Below are 18,506 nucleotides of genomic sequence, written 5' to 3'. Positions count from 1 at the left end.
TATTCTGTGTCTGATATCTGCGCCCGAAGCTTTGCACTGTAGAATATGTGACTACATGTTTTTGTTATGCGATAGATTGTGTCATCGAGAGTATGATTCATGATAGATAGCAGTTTCGAATTTGCTTTTCTCAAAGAATGAGGGATGAGAGATGGTTGGTTCTTCTAATTTAGCATGTGCATCTATGGAAACTGGTATCTAATGATATACAAAACCTGACCTCTAACGCAAAAAACCAAAAGTGTATTTAAACAACATTCCTCCCAAACCCCACCGAATCTGCTATCAAGATATATTTATCTCGATATGAATATCTATGCAAAACTCCGCAATTTATACGTATCGTCCAACTCCTGCATTCCACTCCCATCATCTATTTGCTTAAAATACGTTTCAAGGACCGCGTCCAATCCCTCTTCCACTTTCTTCGCTCTGAGTACCCATCCCAATCTCTCTTTCGCCCTCGTACTTCTCGCCTGCATATCTATACCGAATAAATACGACGTCAAGGTCCCAGCCACTGTTACCGCTTCGGAAAATGGGAGTTCCTTGATCTGTGTATCGTGGACTAGATGATAAGGTGAATTCGAAAGCTTCGAGATCAGCGCCGTCATGTATTCACTGAAGGAGAGGTCTTCGGATGAAGCGAAGTAGAAGGCTTCTGGGCCCCATTTTTGGGGATCGGGAGAGCGGGAATGCAGGGCGGAGGAGAGGAGGGAGAGATAGATTTGAGCGAGATCGAGAACGTGGATGTGGGATTGGAGGTTTGTGGTGGGGGTGATGGTGAAGCCGGATTGGGTGGTGGAGATGGCGGAGAGGAGGGGAGGGAGGGAGAGCGGGGTTGGGTGGAGGGGAGAGGGGGAGAGTCCGTGGACGACGGTGGGGGAGATGATGGCTATGTTTGTGGAGGGGGATGCGGCGAATACGAGCTGTTGGTTGGTTAGTGTTGTGGGGGATACAGGGGAAGAGAAGGAGCATACGGCGTTAGAAGTAGCGTGGAGTGCGGTGGGTGGGAAAGATTTTAACGCTTGAATATCGAGCACGTCGTCAAAAATCTTGGGTTCGGCTGGGGCGCTACCGGGCGAATCCCAGATGAGCGACGCGCCGGAAGTATGGATATAATATGCTTTTGGGGAGTGATTTGCTAGTCCTTCAAGAATGGCTGAGATAGCTACGTCTTGCTTGACGTCGGGACCAGCATCCACGAGAGGGTCAGTGAGCTATACTGGATTATGTTGCACGAAAGGTTCAATATTCAGAGATTGTCTAAGACCAAGGATCAACGAGCTATACTGGATTATGTTGCACGAAAGGTTCAATATTCAGAGATTGTCCAAGACCAAGGATCAACTTTAATCTCAGCTCTGAATATCGAGATTGATCTTTCTCATTTGCAATATCATTGGATGTCTTGGTATCTTTCCCCCTGATAAAGCTAAGGGGGTTCAGGTAGCCGTGGATTGTCTCGCGATAAGCGACAATAGGAGGGGAAGTTCCACAGCAACAAATCCGATCGACAAAATACACAGTCACTCACTGATAACGATATCCGCTTTTTTCGCCTCTCTAGTCAAGAGATCCAAAGATGCCAGATCCCCAATAACAAACGTTACTCGCGGGTACTTGCCCACAAGTATTTTGCCTTTCTTCTCATCTCGCACCAATGTGTGAATGAGAACATCTGGATACTTCTGATAGACGAGATCTAACACAGCACCACCAATATGACCCGTTGCTCCAATACTACAGTGAAGAAATTAGCAAACTGACTCGACATAATCGGAGTTCCATTCGCATCCTACATTCCGGATAAACTAAAGGAAAAGGAAAGGCCCAAGACTCAACAGAACGTACAAGAAGATTTGCGACATGTTGATATATTCGGTAATGGTATAACCCCGGGTTATTTTCTCGACCGGTGATACAATAAGACAAATAGTATCAGATTTCAATATATTTTCCGGTGGAAAGATGTTGTGTAACCGGAATTTGTATGCAAATATCATGAACACGGCGATATAGGGAAACTTGCCCCTCAATTCAACAGATAAATTCGTAACCGTGATACGCAAACATGTGAATACAGCGGGGTGCTTAGTCGTGCATGCATGTGAAGAGGCGTGACTTAGTATGTGATTGATGCTCTTGATCTGCAACCAAGAGCATCATATTTGAAGATTGAGGTGACAGAACATCGTCAGCGTCAGCGTTAACCATTGATTCTTTTGTTTGGGTATAGAAACTCCCTTCACCATGGTCTTTGCGTGGTAAGATTAGACACATGATGAGAACAATTGTGACATATCATGGCTATTGTCATCAGTTAGATTGGAAACGCAACGTAATTAATTAGACATGAGTATGTGTTGATATAGTCACCAAGATATTTGATGATGGTGATTGCACTCAAAGTTACGATTATACGTTCGCAGTAGACCTTTAGGAATTGATAGACTTGATGGACTTGACACACTTGATAGTCGTAGACTCCAAGTGCTGAAGGTTAGACAGGTAAAATGTGATATGATGTGTATTGATGATCATCTTCTTCAGAATTCAAGCACTAAGCGTTGAGAAATAGGCTGTCGGCCGCTAAAACTTTAGTGTCTACTCACGCACTAAAGCCACTACTCACGCCACCTCAACTTCATATCTCAACAAGAATTTTATTCAGCCTCCTTCACCTCCTTCACCTCCTTCACCTCCTTCACCATCCTCAACAATGCAACATATACATACCCTCACGATACACAACATGAAGGATTAATGCAAAGGTTACGAATAACATCATCACATACTTTACATAACGGAACACGTCCGCTTTCAGTAATTCATTAGAACCGCTGGCACATTATCGGACATTTGTATCCTCGTACCATCGCCTTACTCTGTACAAAACGAGAAACCATGCTCCTTCTTTCGATAAACACCCATGCAGCAATGGTAGGTTCAGCTGACGATTGGCTTTCCAAAATCGACATGGTGCTACCGATACACTGGTCCAAAGGAATGAAAGCCTGGTAAATCATCCTTCGCCAGGGAGCAAACGGTGAGATGCGGGTTATGCAAGTGGTTTTTATGGATTTTCCACCCTTGGCTAGCGGAATGCATGCCCTGGTTACAATCATGGAAATAGTATCCGGATGCAGAAGTGCCAACGAGAGAAGTTTAAGCGGAATTACACAAGTACTGTAACATGCTTTGTTGTGCCTCAGTTGTACGTCGGCTAAAACATCCCGAAGTAGATCACCCTGGAAGTCTGACAGGTACAATTTCATTCCAGAGTTTGACTTCCTTCTAGGTGGGTATCATTGGAGACGAGTATACTCCGAAGATTCATTACGATCCGGGAACACGTCAATGTATTCGGGGACTTGATGAGTCCTTGTCATTGCAAATCTCCCTTCTTTACTTTAGGCAATTCCCGAAGTGTTTCCAGCCGAATTCTAACACTCATTTCTCGATTGGGTGTTGTTGAAGTCATACAATGCTATTCGGAATGCCACCGTCGTGACCCACAAGGTGGATCTCATAAGGATGAGCATGTTCATGGCTCAAATTTGGGCTCAACCGCAGAGAAGCCGTTAGAGAAGAGTGGATGGATTTCGACAACACCAATAGGAAAATTTGGCATTTCCTGAAACTTCAATTAGAGTTTGAGATACCATCATTATCATTCAAGCATGACCTCATTTGTCTCTGAATAGCTTGAACGTTCCACTGTTCTCGAAAGCTTGTTCGCCGCTGAACTCAAATGTCGCCTAATTACGCAATACGGTTGTTAATTTTTTTTATTTTACGATATATCGCTTTTGTCAAAAACTGCAGCTATTGTATGGCAAATATTCGTGGACATTTACATTGAGTTTTTTAATCATCTAAAAACTCAACAGTAATTTCGGCTCAAGAACCTCAGCTGCAGATGAGATTTATGCACGTGGGCGTTTTAACATCTAATGCTACAGGTACCAATCAACCTGTGAGCAGTTACTCAGTATCTTCATATTTCGGGAGTTTTCACCAAACAAGAAAATTCTCCATACGCAATGTGATTGATTCTGCACCTGTTCAAGTAACACTGCATCATGCAAGACTAATCTAAGCCCTGTTTACCCTGTTCGCTAGAAATCTCCAATGCCACAACTTTGCGAAAGTCACTCGACACTCCACATCTCGTACGACCTCAGATGATTCTGTGAACCTTTAGAAAAAAAATCATTCGTTCCTCACTATCTGGAACCAAGTTTCGGCAGTTCAGATACGGAGTGACACGATAATGATGGTGCTTGCCGGAAGGAGATTCCTGACCATCGAAGTGTGAGTCCTCAACGGGCCGATCCCTCACACAGGCTGATGGTTATTCTTACCTCTTGTTGCGTTACATACAGAATTTTGTACCCAAGTACTTCTCCATTAAAATCAACTCGGGTGAATCACACGAGGGACCTTGAATTGATTGAATTTGGAATCAACCGCAGAAACCTTTGCCCTTGGCCTGCATTTGTTTCGGAAAGGTGTAATTTCAGAGAAATTTAGGCATGTCCTCGTTGTTTTTGCAGTGCTTCAAACCGGGATATCAGAACCTGCAGCTGCTCACACTGCACTGAACGAATGTAAAATGTGACAAAATACCTCAACACTCTCTTAGCATCCCATGCAATTCAATCCGCTCCCCAGCCAATATCGGTTCCGAAGCGGACAGACAGCCTTGCCTCTGGAATCAATTGATGTAGCCTAGCAGCGTGAATATTCCCGCGCGCGAGCAACCTTCCGATTCGCGACCAATCCCTTGCTCTCCGGCTCCGCGAACCCTTCTCCTTCTCCTTCTGGTGCTTCGCGACAGGGGCCGGGACAATAGCGAAAACTATCCATCATATTTACCAGCGAGCGATGTACCGTTACTTCACATGTGTACCATGGAAACCTCGACTCGGAACGTCCATGTCTCTCCCCGTCGAAGCTAACGAAGGTCAATTAAAAAGAGGAGCGAGGATATGCACAACATTGTGTGGAATGTATCATCTCTCACTTCCGGATTCGTGGCATGGATGGAGTAGAGTACCTCAATTCTAGAGGCCGTAGTGTAGGAGTAACTTTAGAATTAGGTTACTCCCGTGGTGGGGCCCTGAGATCGTAACCTGCTTGCTTGCTTGTTTCATTCCATCCTTCGATCGATACTAAGTACAGAACAGCAAAATGTTTCTCAGCGATTGAGACATTTCGCAAGAAAAGACATACAAAATCGTAACTGGCATAAGATGCTAAAGGAAGCAGATATCCGTCTCATCGGCTAGAGATATATTAATTCTCTTCCGAAGCATCCAAGTATGTCTCTCTCTCTCTCTCTCTCTCTCTCTTGCAATGCGATGCACGTGCGGATCTTGAAGTTTGGTCGCAGATCTTTGTTTCACTTGGACGACGTCTCTTCTCCATTCATCTGCCTATGGATATGTCGAGCATGTACTTATTTCGTACGTACGTACGTACTTATCTGCTTGCTTGCTTGCGTACATAATCCAATCACATATCGAGATGCGAACTGCTCCCTAGATTCTTCCATCGTGCCTATCTATTCCCTCCAGGGCTAGCCAGCCATCCAGCCAGCCAGCCAGCCCTTGAACAGTTGTTACATCCACACACACACTCCATCCATCCATCCAGTCAGCCAGTCAGTCAGTCAGTGAGACATAAAAATATCACACATTCCCATACGGATATACTCGGTTATATGTATCCAACAATATCAACCTTTCAGACAACCCCAATTTTCCGGGCAGGGAAAAGAGTTATGATTACACGATCCTTCGTCGGCTGTGCTTGCCGTGCTTGATTTGACACCCATCCATGCTTGGTATGTATCCGTGTGAGAGGGATGCGTGCAAAAGGAGAAATCGTAGAGATTATCTTTCGTTCGTTCTTTCCTACTTTGTGATGCTATCTATGTATACGACGAGTATTTATCTTCTATGCACATGAAATGAAAGTGTCGTTCCTAGAAAAGATCGTTTTACGTGTGTGTGTGTGTGTGTGTGAGAGTATGTGTATGGGGTTCGTGACTCCGGGGTCTGGACTCCTCCTACCTTCTTATCATTCTTTTCTTTCTTCTTTTTTTTTTGTTTGCTTGGCTTCGCTGCTGCTGCACCGTACATACATACATTCAAACACACATTTGCATGTCATTATCCATCTCCATCTCCATTTCTCCTCCATAAAACCGCCTCAGATCCCAAGGCCCCTACCGAGCCCAGCACCACAGCCCCATAACCCTACACCCATCGAACCAGAAAAATTATACAAAAAACACAATACACAAGATAGACTCATCATTCATGTATGTATGTATGTATGTATCTCTCATCCACCCCCCCTCCCCATCACCAAACACCAAACACCAAACACCCCCCCCCCCATCTCCCATCTCCCATCCCCTCCAAGCAAACCACCCACCCCGCAAACCCCACCTAATTGGTGGAGAATTCTCCACTCGCAATGTACTCCAATCCAATCCAATCCAATCCAATCCAAGCCATCACTCACCCATACCCATACCCATACCCACACCCATTCGCTCGGCCTACATTCCCTCTTTTACTTTTCTCTCTTCTCGTCTCTTCTTCTCGTCATGTCTCATCTTGTATCGTCCCTTTTCTATCTTCTGCTCTACCAATATCTATCTACCTACCTACATACATACATTATACAATACACCCAGTTCCCATTGTGATTGTGATTGTAATTGTGATTGTGATTGTGAAAAACGTCTCTCTCCTATTTTACTTGGATCCCTGCCCTGGTCTTCTTTATTTCTTTACGGGTATTCGATTAGTTGGATAGTTAGATAGTTAGATACACACACACACACACACACACACTCTCTCTCTCTCTCTCTCTCGCAAGGTAAGAAATAAAGAATATGATTTACATACTACATACTACATACTACATACTCATACCACATACTCCCTACCCGAGTACAAGAATTCAAAATCCCTATTCTAATATACCTAATATACACCCCCCCTCCGCCTTCCCACCTCTCCTCTTTCTTCTTCCCTTCCCTCTTTCCTCATTCCAAAACCTCTGCTATCATTGCCGTAACTTGTACCTAACACCATACCCATACCCAAACCATCCACTCTCCCTCTCACTCCAACTCCCTCCCCCTCGGGAGAAAACAATCATCTTAATCACCCACATACACAAGCAAACATTAAACCACTCAATACACATACACATCACAACAATGCTATAAAAAATCTCTCTCATCAATAAGTATCATATGATTGTATCCATGCTTCTTCATATTTGTAATTGTATTTGTTTCTTCGTGTTTGTATCCATATCCATATCCATAGCTAGTCAATTCCATCCAATCAAACTATGTCCTAATCCCCTTTTCTATTTCTAGACATCCATCCACCAATCCATCCACTCGACTTATTTCATCTCCACACACACGCCCCATTTCCTCAACCACCTCTACACAACATCATAACATCATGACAGCAAGACACCAAAGACCAAAGACTAGAATATCAAATACTCAAACATCAAATTTCAAATTCCAAGAATTCCAATAGATAATAACTCGCCAACCAATTCCAAAATCCATCCAATGATCCAATCCAATCCAATCCATAGATCCAAATGCATCCGCATTAACCCATCCATGGAAGAAACCTTCACCCTCCCATCCACCAGAATTGGTCCAATTCAATTCCATCCTATCCCATCCCAAACCATTCCATTCCATACCATTCCTTCCGTATCCTTCATCCCACCATCCCACCAGACCGGAGAATATTTTTTCCCAAGATAGACGACAGAAAAATAAATATAAGCCACCCAAAGTTTTATCCAGTTCGAGTGAAGACGATTTTTCTTAATCTTTCATTCCTAGACCTAAAAATGCCAAAATTCTGACCGCCCACAAGATCGACATAACAATCTCGATTGAAGAAAAAGACAAGACTATAATGCGATGCGATGCGATGCGATGCAATACCATGCGATGTGACAAAAAAAACTCCAAAAGACATGTGCCAAAACCAAACGTATGTATTGGTAGGCCAATAAGAAACAAGAAAACGAAAACTATGTTCGTGAATAAAAATTGTTGAGATCACCGACGTGGTATCCCGAATTGTGTCTAGCCGATGTAGATCAGGGCGTATGTGGATAGTCACAAAAGTGACATTTGTAATCCTCAAGATTGTGTGACGCAATTCAATCCCTTTCTGAATTCATGCGTCGTATGGATAAACTCGCAGATATTCATGGCGCGCGTCATAAAATAACTGGATGAATAATAATGTGCTGATCGACAAAGCTAGCCTTGACGTCAGGTACGAGAATCATGGGACATGAGGCGGTAAGCAATTATCGACCCGAATAATTTCGGCCCGCATCTGCATGTCTTTTGTCCATGCCGAGTTCCCTTCGTAGAATGTAGGCTGTTGGACAATCCTAGATGTGATGCGCGATCCATGTCTCTATGGGTGCTACCGTCACACAACATACAGATTCTAGACTTCGTAGAACCTGGCCCGGAGATATCTCCGTTTTGATGTTGCGGTGAACCAATTTGAATTCGGTTTGAAGATGAGTAATTGATCACATTCTTGTGATCGGGACGATGAGTCTGATGAAAATTCAAGTGGCCAAAAAATCCATGCCCATTTCATGAGCCAAGCTTTGCCAATCCCAACTCCTCTCATCTTGAGCATCCATTAATCTCCAAACTTCTTCAAGGACCTTTAAGGCAGCATCTGAATTTCGGAAAGCCATGTAGGCTTTCACTATACTGATGGCCTTTCTGATGGGTTCTCGTTGTCTTTCCTCAAAAGCAGCGCAACCGATAATGAAAGCTGGGGCCAGGACAAGAGTTTGAGCTGGATCATGAGGTGGTACTTGCTCAAGCAAAGCAATTCCATCGTCAACAGCTTTTGTAATTCTAGGATCAGGCTTCCAAAATGTAGTCTTGGGAGGGTAGATAGTTCTCCATAAATAAACCCACATCATTTGTTTGTAGAGCAACCCCGCAAGATCTCGAGAGTCTCCAGCTGGCCACGCAGGAGTCCAATCCCGGATTCCTGCATCGATTTCAGCGGCTCTATAAAGAGCATTGTAGTTTACCACAGGGTCGATGTGGTTCTGCATATTTTCACGAATAGTGTTGCGAATATTCGTTATCTTAGACATGTAGAGAAAGAGACCATCATTGACACCTAGAAGACGAACGGCATCAGGCTCAATAATATTGGATGGAAGATTCCAATCGTCGGATACAGTGCCTAAACGGCTACGTTCTGGCATCGTGTTTGGTAGAGAGATTATCTCGTCGAGAATGATGTGAAATTGAAAGAATTCCTCAATAAAATTCGAGAAAGGTCCTTCCTTGAGTGGAGCTGATTTGATCATATTTTGATAGGTGTTGAGATGAAGGCGGTGTTGTCCGCTTGGATTAGGGTCTGCGAGGGTTTGAAGAACGAGACAAAGCATTTGACCAAGACATGCGGAGACGACTGTCGTGTCATGTTCATCTCTGATCTGAGTGTTTACATCAATACTCAAAATCTCCTTTATGGCTTCCGAGTGATGATATTGAGATCTTTCCTCTAGAGATTTTTTATCGATATCGGGGTGTTGTTGAAGTAGCTTTTGTCCATATTCCGAGTCGTAATCAATATGTTTACTCGAGAGTGCGAGAATTGAATGCATAAGACCAGCATGTTGTACTGCCATCGGTAGTAATTGGTCTTTGAAAGCGTTCTTGTCTGCACCTTCGACCGTGAAAATGTGACTCAATCTGTAGATGTAATGTTCGAAAAAGACTTTGTCGCCAGACGTTTCCACTCCATGAATGACAGGCTGAAGTGTAATGTTGGGTATGCTAATTCTTCGCAGACGGGCTGTCGATTGGATCAGTACTTCCGTTTTTGATTGCTGGCATTTCCACAAGGTCGTACCTTCTTCAGCCTTTTCCTTCCCACTCTTCCAGACTTGTCTCTCTGGATACCCTTCACAAACGACGGCATTCTTTTCGCAATTCAGACCTAGATGACAGAAATAATTAGTATCGTGACGAAGCAAATAACAATGGTACCATGTGAGTAATTCCAAACGTACACCTAGGCTTTGCTTCGTCACACTTCTTCTTTCTCCTCCTGCATGTTACGCAACCAGTCTTTGATCTTCCTTTTGTAATCTTGTGTGACGGTTCGATGATTTGTACCGGATTTTTACGCGGGCGGCCTCTAGGTCGTTTCGGCTGTGTAGGCGAGGGTAATGATGAAGATGTGCGGGGAGCGACCGATTCAAGGATCGAATCTTCCTCGAGAGGCTCCAATTTTGGCTCCAACAACATATCGACGTCTTGATCATGATCGTGTTCATGTTCGTGTGCATGTTCTCCATCCCAGCTACCTTCGACCGATCCATCATGTTCGTGACCGTCTTCTATTTCTTCCTCGACAAATCCTCCTGAGCTCCAAGGTTCACCACACGATGAACCTGCCGAAGTAATGACGGTAATTGCGGAAGAATTTGAACCGTCTGAACCGTCCATACTGCCGGCTCTCATTTCGACCCTTCCAAATTTATAATGTTGAAAATTAATTGAATAATCACCACACGATTCGTCAATTCGGACTCGTCGACGGGTTGGTGCACGTACAACTCTTGGTTGCCTGGGACTATATCGCACGCCTTGTGTTTGTCGTATAATTTCTTCGACGTCGTCTCGATCTGGGCTAGTTGAAGTATCTGACCATTCGAAGATCGCCTCCTCTGATGACACAGGTGTAAGTTGCATGTCCATATCCACCTTTCCTGCCGATGAAGCTCCGACCAAAGAAAATGATGAATGTCAATTTAATTTTGTCATTCATCAACTGATTCCAAGGAAAGCACTCGTATATTAAAGGCAACTTTAAAATGGAAGTGACAATACAGAAGTAAGACGAGGTCTGGTAGATAGAGGGTTCTTCTGGCTTCTGCTGCTGCTGGGGATGGTGCGGGTAGAAGTATGAAGGATGAAAGTGTAATAAAGTACTTTTTGGATAAATCAAAAAATGCACGTATGGATATTTCGGGCGGGACGAATATGGGCGAGGGAGGCGGGTGATGTGGGTGAGGATGTTGGCGTGGTGGTGGTGGTGGTGGTGGTGATTGATAATGTTCGAGCCGACGAGGAAGGCAAGGTATAAGGTGTGAGAGAAGCTTTGACGGTAGATGGGAAAGCAAATGTTCGATGTATTATCGAGTATCAGAGAGAGGGAGGAGGTTCACGATAGTATATTACTGGCAACGCCAATGCACCCAACGTCCGTCCACACGCTCTTCTTGCCGATTAAATGGAAAGAATGGTCGAGTTTCGGGGTAAAGAGGAAAGAGTAAAGATTCGATTTAGCGGGTCTGCGGGCCAGGATAATTAATAACGAGCGCCGGGGGGGTATTTTGAATTGCGACCAAGTAAACTAAGATGATTGTGAAGGGGATGTGGAACACTCTGCTGTGCTGATTGGCCGAGGGCGAGGGGGCGTGGGAAGGGAAGGGAAGGACGACAAAGCAAAGAAGGGGAGGGATGTGACAAGGAGGGCAGCGAGGAAGGGTCGAGGGCAATGGGTAAAGGGCTCAGAGCAAAGCCAAGCGGAAAGGGTAAAAAGGGTAAAGGGCAAAGGGCAAAGGGCAGAGCAGAGGGAGCAGGGAGGGAGGGATGTTGATGTCAGGATGTAAGATGGTGAAGGGGTCGCAGGTGTGGATGCCGATGTGGATATGGCGATGGATCTGGCTGTGGGTGTGGGTGTGAAGGTACGGGAGATGGACGTGCACAAATTGAAATCTGAACAAGGGGGCCCTTACTTGTATAATCTTCGAATGGAGATTCAATTCCGTTTCGTTTCGTTCCAAATTTCCAATTAGCCCAAAGGCAAGTGGGTGGAGTCCCGGGGCGAGAGAGAGAGAGAGTGTGTGTATATATCTGGATGGAGGGAGGTAATGGAGCCAGGGAGGCAGGTATGCAATGTGTCTTGCCTTCGCTTTCGATCCCGCAAAGGACGCACGCCGTCGTGGACGTTCGAGATGGAGGACCGTAGGGAGAAGAAAACGCGAAACCGGTCGAAATGCGACGACGGATATATAAACCTGGAACCTGTGCTTCCCCTCTTTATGGTCGAACGTAGGAGCGTAGCACAATCAGAAAAAACAAAAGTTGGGGAAATCAATCAATCAAAAAGATGTTTCGTTTGTTGTACAATTTCATTGGCAATTGTACATGTACGAGTGTGTGTGTGTGTGTGTGTGTGCGTGTGTGTATGTGTATGTATATGTATATGTATATGTATATGTAATGTGTATGTGTGTGTCCAAGAGGAGTGAACACAAAGACTGGAAAAAGATGAATGTATACGATTATGTATTCGTCAGCGAATCAGCCAAGGAAGAAGAGACCAAGATCCGGAAAAGAAGAACCAGCACCCCCAGAATTGGGATTTGCACTTTAAAACGGGTAACAAACTGCAATTAGTCAGGTTGCTCCTCTGCGATGAATTGTTTATTCGACCTGTCTGTCGATATTGGCAAGGTTGAGCAACGGAAGCGTGCGTGCGTGCTTGCTTTGCTTCCAGTCGTCTTCGTCCTGCTGCAGATGGCTAGGTCGAACTACTGTACGAAGTAATAATGGATGGGCAATAGATGAACAGGCCTAGGGGAGAACCACTTTAAGAAGACAGGGTCGCAATTCGTTCCGTGATGCAGAAATCAAAGCTTAGGTAGAGGGAGGGTACGGCACGTAGGCTGCTTGAATTTGAGAAGGTAAGACAGGTCTGCGAATCATGCGATACTCTTTTGGGTCGAGAATACTCCTTCGTTTCCCTTCCACGGCCATTTCTCCAGACGATGACAAGTCAAGCCAATGTGAGACCCGTTTGATTGTTTTGTTAAGATAGCATGGTCCGTGATGGGGGGCCCAGGAGGATGTGGTATTGCGGTCTTGCTAGGGATTCGGGACGGACGGGGAAGAATGATAAACGAGATGGAGGCAATGTGAAGCGGGAAAGCTTCTCGTTGTCTAATGATCTTTCGGATGGGAGGAGAGAATACGATGTATACAATGTTCTATTTCTCGGCAATGTGAATATGCATCTCTATATACATGTATGCGTGTGTATATACAGATATTGCTCCCGCTAGCATGAAGTGATATATTGAACTATTGCTTAAAGAAAGATAGTGAGATCTCAGCATCCACGAAAACATGAATTAGTTCACTAAGGACCATACAGGCACCAAGAAAAAAGATCAATTCGATTCCAGAATCATGCATCTTAATTCAGATGAAATCTCTGGGCGAAAACCAGTGACATTCGATGTGTCCCTGAATCGTGCATTGAAAGATCGCAAAGCTCCAAAAGCATTAGACTTAGAGAATCCAGTTAGATCGTCTGGCAAACATCACCTTTCATGCTCTCCATGCTCCTCGCGGGATGGTTTCTCTCCGGTCCAGTCGAAAAAAAGGTAGGTAGGCTCAGCTCAGGAGCGTCACATCCCGAACGGTGAATGCATCAAGATATAGGCTGAAAAGCTTGACGAAACCCTCATATATTGTTTATCATTCATGGGTTTCAATGGGATATTAACATATCTCATTCTCAATAGGTTTGGTGGTTGTCTTGAAGACATCATTGATTGAACGAACGACCGATTCTCAAGCTGAAGTTTTGAAGCGGTAGAAAAGGGTTTCAGCTCAGGGATATTTTAACTTTTCAATGGTCGATCCTCGATTCTCTGGGGTGAGGATGAAATTCGGGTCATCTTGATTTGAATATGTTTTTCCCGTATTGTGGAATAGGAATCCCGAGAAATCTGTGAAGTTTGAACTTGGATCGATCTTTGAGCAAGCGTCATGAAGTTTCCACATTCCATGGTTGAGGGATTGAGGAATGTGAGGGAGTGAGGCGAGCGAGCGAGTGAAGAATGATTTCCGCTTTTTTTTTTTTAATCTCACAGGGATGTAGGAAGTTTTCTTCCGTTAGACATCCATAGAATGTGTAGGATGAGAGGTTTACGGGATGTTTTGGAAATAATGATCAAAAGATGTGGTCGAGATCTAAATAGGGAATGATAGGAAGGAAGGATAGCATCTTCTACCGAGTAGATGTGATGAGTATGTGTAAAGCTATTAATTCCAAATGATATATCACATCCTTAGTGCTATTGTCAGTACTGCTACTCTTACCACTACTGTCTATTCTCGCAATTCTTATTGAAAGACATTTCTTTTGATTTCTCAAATGGATGGGAAGTTCCAAGTCCAACCCCGCCTTAACCTTAGAGAGAAATGTCACACAAGTCAAAAAGTCACCAAGCTTTCTCTAATGGCTTCCCTATGCTCGTGCTCACACTCATACCTGCACTCACGCCTGCTGCTGAACAAATTCCAAGCTAGAACTCCCTCTACACTAACGTAAGTCTATCGTAGGTCGAATGGTCTAACGTGGATCGCAACCAGGAATATCCTTGATGAATTCTTGCATATCTATCTGCAGTGTCTGTAGCGTCGACCAAGGTATTTGGGTAAGGATAGGTATCTAGGTATATTGGACTATGTCACAACTCGGAAGATTTTCTGGAGATTCTTTCATAAAAATACTCTTCTACTCATGTTACACCAAGTCAATTGTACAGATTAGGGGGGAGCTGTGAACATCTAATTGAACATCTCCAACCGACCGTCTAATTAAGCATGTAAATGAACATTTAAATGAACATCTAATCGATCATCTACCCGAGCATCCGATTGGACATCTAATTCAACATCCAAGATACACATCTAAAAAAGAGCCCCTTACAGAACCATCTTCTTTCCTTAAAATCAGCACAACTCTTGGATCCCCATCAAAAACAATATCAACCTCTCGAATCTCTCGCTAAATTCCACCACTTTTCGCCATGATTAAACCTTGTGTAGCTCTTTCACATCAGGCGTACATGCATTCAATCTTGTATAGTCCCAATAAACTTACCAACCTACCAACTAACCCCTTGGCCTTTCTTGTCTTTGCATCCACACAACGACCAACATCGTCGGCATCAAAGACATTTCATCATCGTGACCTTTCTTAGATCCTCGGACGGACAAAATAAAATAAAGTGCGCTTAACTGGATACATATTCATTGCGCATACCTACATACATAGTACACGCGCTACTGGGAATACTTGCAGAAGTGGAAATATTGATCGTCGTCGGCCCTTTCACTATCAAAATTGGGGGATAGTTTTTTTGATATTTTTCTTCTCCTTCTTTACCCGTACGTGTAAATCTCTCTCCCCCCCCTCCTCCCCCCCCGTTATGGCGTGCACTCAACTTGGAGATTGAGATTCAACGTTTGAATCATGTTGGAGGAGAAACCAAACGTTTGAATCATGTTGAAGGGGGACTGCACGTTTGATTCATGTTGGGGAAGATAGTTAGCTAAGGATCGTGTGAATGTCACTAGATGACGATTCGATTCAGATATTCTAGATGCAGTATGGTATGGACGATGGATAGATAGACGGTACGTATATGTGTACACTGGTATAAATGAATTCGCATCAAATTGACGAATTAGACTCCAAAGATAATAATGTCAATAAATCATTTTGAGTACTAGACAGGTCCCTAGATAGGCAAATCAATACGAATAGAGTAAATCATCTCCAATAACCCCTCTTTGAACCCTTCGACCCTTCTTCACAAGTACAGTGAACCAACGATTTAGGGGCACGGAAGATGTCAAAAAACTACTTTGTACAGAAAAGTTGGGTGAGAATTGGATTGATCCCAGCAGAAACTCTTCAATAACCCTTACCCCATATGTCGTAGCACCAAAATGACAGGTTCCTGTTGGGGTTTCTGTCGCGAATGTTGATGCTTTTTATTATGGAGAGGAAGATCGTCCAGCCAGTCATGTCAATATAAACTAGTCTAGTCTACGACATGGACATTTCGGCATCTTCCACTTTCCCACAGATCCTAGACATCTCTTCATGTACTCTATATATATTTCGGCATATACTTATCTACAACTGGACGAGGACGATTATCATGATACTGATTACCTATGCCATCAACCCCTTCAATCTCTCTTGAGATGAGACGGGTACACGTATAATAGGAGTAGCATACAAGCATCGATGAATGAGTAGCCATCGAATTACAAAGTGCCGAGGTCATGATCCAAGCTCCGTCTCTCCTCTCTACCTAGATCCTTTAGCTCATTGTCTGAGCGAGAGCTACGCATCGGACCGTCTCTATCTAGACAGATTCTAGATGTAGCTACCAAGTAGCCGTCTCTCACGGGCACCACGGAGCGGCCCTCCATCTTGAATAAGGCATTTCCGCGCGCACCAACATCAACGCCCGCATCTTGAGATCGAAAATAGACAGCGGAAACTAATCGGATATAATATGCCCCGATGGATCAAATGGGATTTTGAATCAAAGCTCACCCTGTCTGGTCTGTCCATCCACCCGTTTAAATGACCAATCCTTTGGAGTTGCACTTTAGTCGGACAATGATGACTACACGGTGCAGAATGATTGATGTCAAATTGTCAAACTGTCCATCCTCGAGTCATTAGTTTTGTGTAACCTTTGATTCTTGTGTAACATTGATGCTTGACTAGTGCATGCGATCATGTGATGCAATGTGCTTCTTCGAGAAACATGATCAGAGTCAGTAATTCTTCCGTCGATGGACATTCGTGACTCATACTTTTAATTACTCCTTACCCATTCTCGTAATTCACGATGCTTGCTTTTCTGGTGCAACACTCATTAACCTTTCTTGTCGCCATGCTCATTTAAAAATAATATTTGGAAATGCAAATAAATATCAATAAATATAAAAATCCAATAAATAATCTCGATAAACCATACAGCAAAGATAGCAGATTGGGCTCGAGAAAATCATCAAAAAAGAACTTTAATCCTCATTCTCACAACTACTCAACATCCCTCATCCATCCTCATCCTCATCCTCCTCCTCCTCATCCCCACAACAGTGAACAGATCACCTTTCCTCCAGCCATGATCCCTTCCCCTGAACAAACATTGCACACTCCATCTCATCACATCCCATCTCATCACGGAGAAAGCAGAGGCCGAATACACCGAGCTGCCAAAACCTTACCGCAGCCCTGAAAGCCAAGCATTGCCACTCCGTCACTTCGTACCAGCACCTCCTTACGCATACGTACCATACTATCGAAACCGAACATTTTAACTTTCGCCTCCAGAATCCCCTGATCTCTTGATCACCAGCATATCGTGTGTCCCCATGACCCGCCCTGATGGAAGATGAGAAGATAGGGAATGGAACACTTGGCGTGGAACATTATGAAAGTTTGTTTGCAAAGTTAAAATTGTATGGAGGCGTGTATATGTAGGAAGCTAAGTATAGGCATCTACCCCAAAGTTGATGACGGCCGGTGCTTCCGAACATGTTCGTCTCGGTTAGAAGGTTTGTTTGACTGTCACGTTTTGGAGATTGGATGGGCCTAGGCTTGCTTTTCTGATGCTCTATCAAAGGAGATATTGAATAGGTGATCGATAGATGGATATGATGTTCTTCACCGTGAATGATTCCACGCTTGTATGTCTGAATCTGTTCATTAGTTCAATAAACAGCACATACACAGAACGTGCATTCCCCATTCCCAATCCCCAATTCTCGGTTCTCAATTCTCAATACACTACCTCCGGACACTCCCGCGATGCGCATCATACCTCCCGTTCCAGCTAGAATCCAGCATCCAACATCTAGACCCCCAAAGCTAACTACGCAATCTTCATCTAGAATCTTCCCATCCCCCAGCCCAACTCTAAATCCATTCATCTCCCTCTGATCCCCCTCCTTATTGCAAGAATCCAATCACACCAGTTCCTACGTATCCCATAAACTCTATGCATCCCCCATCCCCCTCCCCCAGAACCTTCCAAACTCACAACCTCCCAATCTCCCACACTCACAAACGCACAAACAACTAATTTCCATACCCATACCCCATACATAAAGCTACAAGACGAGATGAGACGAAGACAAGAAGAGAGGAGGCTGAGCAGAACCAGGAACCGCACCTAAATCCGTCCTCACCAACTCTCAACCTCTGACCATAACCTCCGGCTTTAAACATCTGATCATCCACCCCATCCATCCATGCCCAACCAACCAACCAACTCCCCAGACCAACAAACCTTATTCCATCTACCGATGCCCCTACACACGCATCACCACCCACCACCCATACCCAAAAATCAAAGCACCTCCCTAAATCAGAAATAAATCATCATCGCTCACAAACAAGAGGACGGATAGAGATCTCAGCCACACGGGGCAGAAGAAGGGGGAAACTTTAAAAAAACGGTCGGAAGCTTGCGATTTCAGTGCCGAGGGTAGGGATGCATTGTATTGGTTGGGTGGGTGGCCAGCTGGTTAGGTACGTATGTCTATGTCAGGAGAC

At 44.2% G+C, this 18,506-nt stretch overlaps 2 protein-coding genes across 3 annotated transcripts; both read right to left on the bottom strand.

Annotated features, from left to right (window-relative positions):
* Window positions 1-314: 314 nt before the first annotated feature.
* On the bottom strand, window positions 315-1,871 carry BCIN_02g05470 (hypothetical protein; the record flags this gene model as incomplete). Its single annotated transcript, XM_024698282.1, has 4 exons — window positions 1,855-1,871; window positions 1,294-1,743; window positions 981-1,220; window positions 315-929 (listed from the first exon to the last, which is right to left on the bottom strand). Exon 4 carries the CDS (start codon window positions 612-614, stop codon window positions 315-317), a length of 300 nt encoding a protein of 99 aa, XP_024547160.1. The 5' UTR covers window positions 615-929; window positions 981-1,220; window positions 1,294-1,743; window positions 1,855-1,871.
* Window positions 1,872-7,244: 5,373 nt separating this feature from the next.
* On the bottom strand, window positions 7,245-12,528 carry BCIN_02g05460 (hypothetical protein). Of its 2 annotated transcripts, XM_024691389.1 has the most exons (4): window positions 11,863-12,528; window positions 10,129-11,415; window positions 9,969-10,055; window positions 7,245-9,911 (listed from the first exon to the last, which is right to left on the bottom strand). In XM_024691389.1, the coding sequence occupies exons 2-4, from the start codon at window positions 10,817-10,819 to the stop codon at window positions 8,653-8,655; spliced, it is 2,037 nt and encodes a 678-aa protein (XP_024547159.1). In that variant the 5' UTR covers window positions 10,820-11,415; window positions 11,863-12,528; the 3' UTR covers window positions 7,245-8,652. The 2 variants fall into 2 exon arrangements, with proteins under 2 accessions (XP_024547159.1, XP_024547158.1); XM_024691388.1 differs by having other exon boundaries at window positions 10,129-12,528.
* Window positions 12,529-18,506: the final 5,978 nt, after the last annotated feature.

Source organism: Botrytis cinerea, chromosome 2 (assembly GCF_000143535.2).
Source record: "Botrytis cinerea B05.10 chromosome 2, complete sequence".
In the NCBI taxonomy this organism is placed as follows: domain Eukaryota; kingdom Fungi; phylum Ascomycota; class Leotiomycetes; order Helotiales; family Sclerotiniaceae; genus Botrytis; species Botrytis cinerea.
This window is presented reverse-complemented; position numbering and strand designations above follow the sequence as displayed.

What these genes read in the sequence shown, in the direction of transcription:
- BCIN_02g05460 (XM_024691388.1), bottom strand. Translation starts at nt 10,819, where the DNA reads ATGGACATGCAACTTACACCTGTGTCATCAGAGGAGGCGATCTTCGAA. An exon ending in TGACGAAGCAAAGCCTAGGT is followed by an intron (nt 10,056 to 10,128) that starts GTACGTTTGGAA and finishes TCTGTCATCTAG; the next exon opens with GTCTGAATTGCGAAAAGAAT. An exon ending in GAAGGAAAAGGCTGAAGAAG is followed by an intron (nt 9,912 to 9,968) that starts GTACGACCTTGT and finishes TCCAATCGACAG; the next exon opens with CCCGTCTGCGAAGAATTAGC.